The 6595-nt window shown below is 36.8% G+C and overlaps 1 protein-coding gene across 1 annotated transcript; it reads left to right on the top strand.

Annotated features, from left to right (window-relative positions):
• Positions 1 to 2341: 2341 nt before the first annotated feature.
• Positions 2342 to 6212, top strand: LOC121262916. The gene is made up of 9 exons (XM_041165612.1): positions 2342 to 2815; positions 3463 to 3499; positions 3625 to 3703; positions 3797 to 3842; positions 3925 to 4023; positions 4395 to 4463; positions 4547 to 4880; positions 4994 to 5142; positions 5672 to 6212. The coding sequence occupies exons 1-9, from the start codon at positions 2414 to 2416 to the stop codon at positions 5999 to 6001; spliced, it is 1545 nt and encodes a 514-aa protein (XP_041021546.1). The 5' UTR covers positions 2342 to 2413; the 3' UTR covers positions 6002 to 6212.
• The last annotated feature ends 383 nt before the right edge of the window (positions 6213 to 6595 follow it).

Raw genomic sequence — 6595 nt, 5'->3', positions numbered from 1 at the left:
ATATTGTGCAAAATGCCAATTTTTGGTATTATAATACAATATTAACGTTTAGATTTTAGTGAAGTGTACAAACTGTAAACTGTAATTTGTGATATTTTGAAGATAAAATGTGTCAATTTTAGGTCCCATTAGAATAGTAAAAATGTTTCATCTCATCTCATTATTACAATTTTTTCAAATTTACATACAAAATATAATAAATAATTTAAAATTTTCAATTATCAAAATACTAATAATATTAAAAAATAATATTCTAATAACATTTTATTCACTTTTCAACTTTCATATCAACTCATCTCATTTCAATTCACTATCCAAACCACACCTTAATGGTTGAGGGTGGCTACGGTGGTACCCCTTGGATAGCTCAATCTAGGTCATCCCGTGGTAGTCGCCCACAAGGGCCGCAATGTCGGTTTTTGAGTAATGTTAAATATAATCATGAGATTTATAAGTCATGCGCATTCTATTTGAAAAAAAAATAGATCCACTATTTAAAAAGTTATTTTTTCATGTGGGCCACAGATATATCAACTTTCTTTAAAATGAGTGCGCGAATCTTGCACATTCTATGATTGCAAATATAATTTCTCATATTTTTTGTTTCAAATTTAATTATATATATTTTTGAGAAATTCTACATAGAAGCCTTATACCACACACCTCTACCTAATAAATGTGTGATTTGTCATTTTTATTATTATAATTTAATGCTTAAATATATATATGTTTAAATAAAATGACAAAAATAACAAATCACATAGTAGTAAGACTTTCTTATAACATTTATCATTTTAAAAATTATATGTTATCCACTTGAGTATAGGGCAGACATTGAAGTCGGTTATCTATCCTTGACTTGGCAGGTCGGTTATCCAGCTTCGGATACCGCTTGCCCAGTATAATAGCCACCGGGTGGTGCTAGGGCCACCGAGAGCCCTATTGAATTTTTGTATTGAGTGCATTTTTTTTTCAAATATTTTTTTAGATCTCTTTAAATATTTAATAAAAAAAAAAGAAAAAGAAAAAATGCATAAACTTATTTAAAAATACTTCATTAATAATTAAGTTAAAAAAATGAATAAATTTAGGTATCGGCCAATTTTCAAAAGCACACCCCACAGCCTACGTGGCAGACCGAGTTCACTAACAAGTGAACGGTTTTGCACCTAAGCCCCAAAGCCCTCAGTCTCTCCCCTCGAAGCCCTCAATGAGATTTCTGTTATATGAGTTCTTCTTCTTCAGATTTCTTCTACACTACGATTTCCACTTCTTCTTCTACTGCGTTGATATTTCTTCTTCTTCTTCTCTGCGATTTCGACGCCGAATTCTCACTACTCACACACTTAAATTCTCACTACTTAGATATGTGGGAGGGTAATGTATCGTTTCTTGTAAATAATCTTCTAAACAAACAATCTCCTGAACAGTAAGAAAAGGCACATTCTCTTGCCCACCATTCTTTGAGACATTGATATCCACCTTCTCAAGAGAAGGAGTCCCATGACTCCCATCAACACTCATGATTTTTGTTCTGCTCCTTTAGGGGTTTGCTAACCTCTATATCTTCTAGAAGTGGAGTAATCATTGTCAATCGAACTACAGATCAAAGAAGATGTATAATAGAAAAAGAGAAGCCCATATGAACCGTAGGTGTAATGAGGGTAAACTATTATTTCTATAGTTTGGTTTCTAGCTCCATCTCCATTGTTCCCATTTCTATAACACGTGGCTTAGAGTTTTCCATGTCTGAACTACCAAGGCCTTGGTCCAGGTTCCTTTTTGCTTTCTTCTTCAAAGGAGTGGAATCATCAACTTGTCTTGAACCATCAAGCTGTAGATCACCATCTTTATCTCTGTCATCCATATATGTTATATCCTCCTTTCCTACAAATGTGGTTGTTTCTCCAAAATGCACGTTTCTGTAGGGAAAAAAAAAAAAAAAACTAATTTCCACATCATGTGTGGGGTGTACGATGAACAATTGTTGATTTATAGAAATACTAAAAAAAAAAACATCGGTATTTCCCAATGAGAAATACCAGTATGTCGACTGAGTTTGTCCCATTATTTTGATCGCTTATGTATTTTATTTATTAATTTTTTTTACTTAATAATTAAGAAAATGACTTTTAATATATTGAGGTATTTTTTTTTAAATATTTAAATAAGTTAAAAAAATATAAAAAAAAATTAAAAAGAATAATTTGTATTAATCGATACGCCCAACTATCATCGATAGCAGCCTAGCACTACTCTTTCCCAATAGCCACCAACCATATCACGTGACAAAGCCTTCCTTTCACGTAACTTGAGAGACTCGGTCCCAAGTCAGCACACCACACGTGCGGACCAAACTTGTCCCAATATTTCGTACGAAATATTTTTCTCGGGAGAAAAGAGAACGAAAAGAATGGGCGAAGCTTCGGAGACGACGATGCAGCAGCAGAAGAAGAAGAAGAAGGGACGCCCATCTCTCTTGGATCTCCAAAAACGCTCTCTCAAACAACAACAGCAGCAACAAGACCCTAACTCTTTCAATTTAATCTCTATTCCTACCCGTCGCTCCATTCGACGGAACCCTTTCCCTGACCAGCCGGAGTGCTTTTCCGGCGAAGACGACGAACGCAAAGAGAAGAAGCTCAAGCTCCTAAATGGTCTCGACCCCCATCCGTATTACCCGACATTGTCGCCCAATTCCTCGACATTTGACTTAAATCCGGACGGATCTTATTCGAATGCGAATATCGAGGATACTGAGGCGGCCCTCAAGAGGCGCAAGATCAGTGTCTTCAATCACGGGTCTGACGCAGTGGTAATGATCATCAATTCACTTAACAGAAAATCCTAATTTTTTAAAAGTGATTTTCTGAAATCGTTTTGAGGAACCGAGATATATATGCAGTATGCGATTGTGTTGCCGTTTGCGTTTCAAAAAGTAGTTTGAATCGTTTGGGATTCCGCGCGCAATTTCATGGTGTTTTGGTGGTGGGCTCGTTAGATCAACTTGTGGATGGACAAGTTTGACTCGGTCTAAATTAATAATATTCTTTAAATTTTATTGAAATCTGAGTGGGCTTCAGTTTTCTCTTTATTATCATTTCTTAACATAAATCTTCCATTTATTTTAATGTTTGTTTGTTTGTTTTCTGTATTCCTACTGTGTGTGTTAATACGCAGAGACGCGCGCCCTTCATATACGAGAAACTTTAACTTGTCTGTTCGTTAATTAGTTTCAGAATTTTCTTTTCCCCCTGCCTGCACTTCTTCCGCTTCTTGTCGCCTTTAATATAACTTTTCATATGATTATTTTTCCCTTTTCTAATAATGACAGTGTTTCTGCAATTCTTTTTTTTTCTTTTTTTTCTTTTTTGTGAATGTTTATGCAATTTTATTTTTTTTTCCTTTTTTTTCTATTATCTTTTTGGTAATTTCGACATGGATATTGGACTAATTTTGCAGGATGAAAAGGTTTCGAAAGCGACAGACACCCTACACGGTATCAAAAGTGAATCAATCTCAATTCTTTGCTGAAAGTCGTTGTGGGGGATTTTTGTAGTGATTGTTTTTTGTTTTTCTATATGAAGGGCCAAGGTATTGAATAATTTAATTTAATTTTGACAGGGTCGCAGGTGGACTCCGGTCCCACGACACCCTTGCCAGACAAAAAGTTGTTGGTGTTCATCCTTGACAGGCTTCAAAAGTGTGTTTTGTTGTTAGCTTTGTATATTTTATTTTAATTTTAAACATTATTTTAAGCTTGGGTTTTGGTCGGTTAACTCCAATTCGCTTGCAGAAAGGACACTCGTGGGGTATTCTCGGAGCCCGTGGACCCGGAACAGGTGAATTTGTATGGTAATTAGAATTTGTATATTATTTTTGAATACCCATTTCATGATTTGCTATAAATTGATTTCCTTCTAGCTTCCTGATTACCATGACATCATTGAGAATCCAATGGATTTTGAAACCGTGAGGAAGAAACTAGATGGGGGAGCTTATGCCAACTTGGAACAGTTTGAGGTTGGTTTAAGATTGCACTTCCTGCAAATTCCCATTCATACGCATTCAATATGAACATATATTTGTAACCAGAGTTTCAAAAATGTCGATCTGTCTCTGCATTCTAATTCCGTTGCAACTGTTATACAGGTCATAAATTTTCTAGTAGTTGCTTTATGTTCTTGTTCGTGTTTGTTCATGCTCACATGTACTTGCGTGCTAATTCTGTTCTCACTGAGATTTTGCTTTTTTGGGATTCCTTATATTAAAAATGTAGCAAAATGTTTTTTAATTTTACCTTGTACACGGGAAGTTTGATTATGGTGAAGCCTTCTCTTATTTCTTGCGTTCCTGGTGAAGGAATTTAACTCTCTTTGCTATCTAACTTACAGAAAGATGTGTTTCTTATATGTAAAAATGCAATGCAGTACAATGCACCAGATACCATTTTTTTTAGACAGGTTTGGTCTTCTCTGGAACTTGTATTCTTATCTTTTTTTGGGTTTCTCTTTATTGCATCACTGGAACTTTACCCTTTTGGTAGGCACGGTCTATGCAAGAGTTGGCAAAAAAGGACTTCGAAAACTTGAGGCAGGATAGTGATGATAATGAGCCACAGCCCAAAGTTGTGCAGAGAGGCAGGCCTCCAGGCAAGAACCTGAGGAAGTCCCCTGGCAGCTCTCCTTCTGAGCATGTTTGTCCTGGGCCGGCCTTGGATGCAACTCTTGTTTCTGGAGGAGGTAATGCAAGGGGTTCCGGTGCTTACAATCTAGGAAAAGGACTTACTCCACCTGCTCAATTGGTCAGGACTTCCCATTGGCCTAAAAACAGTGAAACTTGTACTAGTTGGTGGTCTGAGTGGGAGAATGAATTTCCAGGTAAGGCTTGAATCGAGTGTGCTGTAGTACTTTATATGTTCTGTCTGTACTTTGTCATTTCGAATTTCTAGCCTTTTCAACAACGTCTGAGCTGTTTTTCTCATGGATTGCAGCTTCTGTTTTGAAGTATGTTTTGAAGTACGGGAAGAAGCAATTTGCTCTGGATGTGAATAGGCGTGACACCTATAAGCATGCCTTGGACTCTTGCCGTGGGCCATCTGTCTGGGCTGCACTGGATGGGGAATTGAAGCAACTAGTGGAGGTATGTAAGACGGCTTTTCCTCTCTCTTTGTGTATCCTTCTTCTCTCTCAAGGCTGGGGTTTAAAAAAGGGGGGATGGTGCTTTTATTACAAAGTAAAAGGATTAGAAATGGAGATAATGGATTGATTTTGGCCGAACATCTTCTCTAATGCTATGTAAACCAGATATTAAGAAAGATAATTGTTGAAAACCTGCAAATGATGCCCATGAAGTGAGTGATATTCTTGGTCACTAGGGGAGGTTTGGATACAAAAAGCTCCTCATATCATCTCATCTAATCATTACAACTTCTTAACTTTCTATACAAAATATAATAAACACTTCAATTTTTTCAAATCTCAAAATAAAAATAATATTAAAAAATAATATTCTAACTGTTTTTTTCAACTTTCGAATTCCATCTTATCTCAACTCACCATCCAAACCTCCCCTAAGATGGTTTCCCCCAATTTATTATGTGTGATTGCTGTTTTTAGTACTGTTTTATAGTATGTGCACGATTTCTTCTAAATGTAAATGTAAAAATCAGGCAAGTCTGCACTTGGAGCATGGTTATGCGAGAAGCCTAGCTCAATTTGCTGCTGACCTTGGGCCCGTAGTTTGGAAGGTTGCTTCAAAGAAAATTGATAGATTTTTGCCAAGGGGACTCGAATTTGGTCCTGGATGGACCGGAGAAAATGAGGCGTTAATGCAGGAGCAATCTTTATTTACTGAGGTGAGATCTTTTGAGAGCTCAATACCGGATGATTGTAAAAGCAAGCTTCTATATCACAGGATATCCGAATCAAACACTGGTTATACAAATGGATTCTTGTTGCAAGGTCAAGAAGACCTCAAAAGAATAGGATTGGATTCTTAATGTGAGTTGACTTCCCTAAACATATTGGTGGAATGAAACCCATGCCTCCTCGGAATAAGCAGAAATGCATAGTCTGCTCTGATATGTATGGTTTAAATGGTGGTTTTGGGTCGGATTGATTTTTTAAAGTCACATATCAGGACGGTAAGACTTGCCCGATTAACTGAATTGTCAGGTTCCGATAATATGTCATGTCTTCTAAGATGTTTGATGTAAATTCAAGTAGTAACACTACTTCCTGCCAAATGCCTATAAATTATTCTGAATCAAGTGAAGCCTGGTTCCCTGAAATTGCAACACACTCTGGTCTTAAGTGACATGGAATATCAGCAGTGATCCTTGGTGGGGGAGGCATATTTGCAGACATTGTTATTCATTTCCTCTTGATGTAAATGTGAGATTTCAGCAAACGAGTTCACCTAGTTCTAATGTTCAGATTGGTTCATCTCAGCAGCAGGATTCAACATTGCAGCTCTGACAGCAATGGGAGTGGATCATCTCGGAACTTACCGGCATGCATCCATGAGTCGCCACATTTTGGCTATTGGTGAAGTTTTGTGTAGTTAAGTGCCTCCAAGTTTTAGGTTGAAATGA

Source organism: Juglans microcarpa x Juglans regia, chromosome 4S, assembly GCF_004785595.1.
Source record: "Juglans microcarpa x Juglans regia isolate MS1-56 chromosome 4S, Jm3101_v1.0, whole genome shotgun sequence".
Lineage (NCBI taxonomy): Eukaryota > Viridiplantae > Streptophyta > Magnoliopsida > Fagales > Juglandaceae > Juglans > Juglans microcarpa x Juglans regia.
The sequence above is the reverse complement of the archived record's forward strand: the minus strand, read 5'-3'. Positions and strand labels throughout refer to the sequence as shown.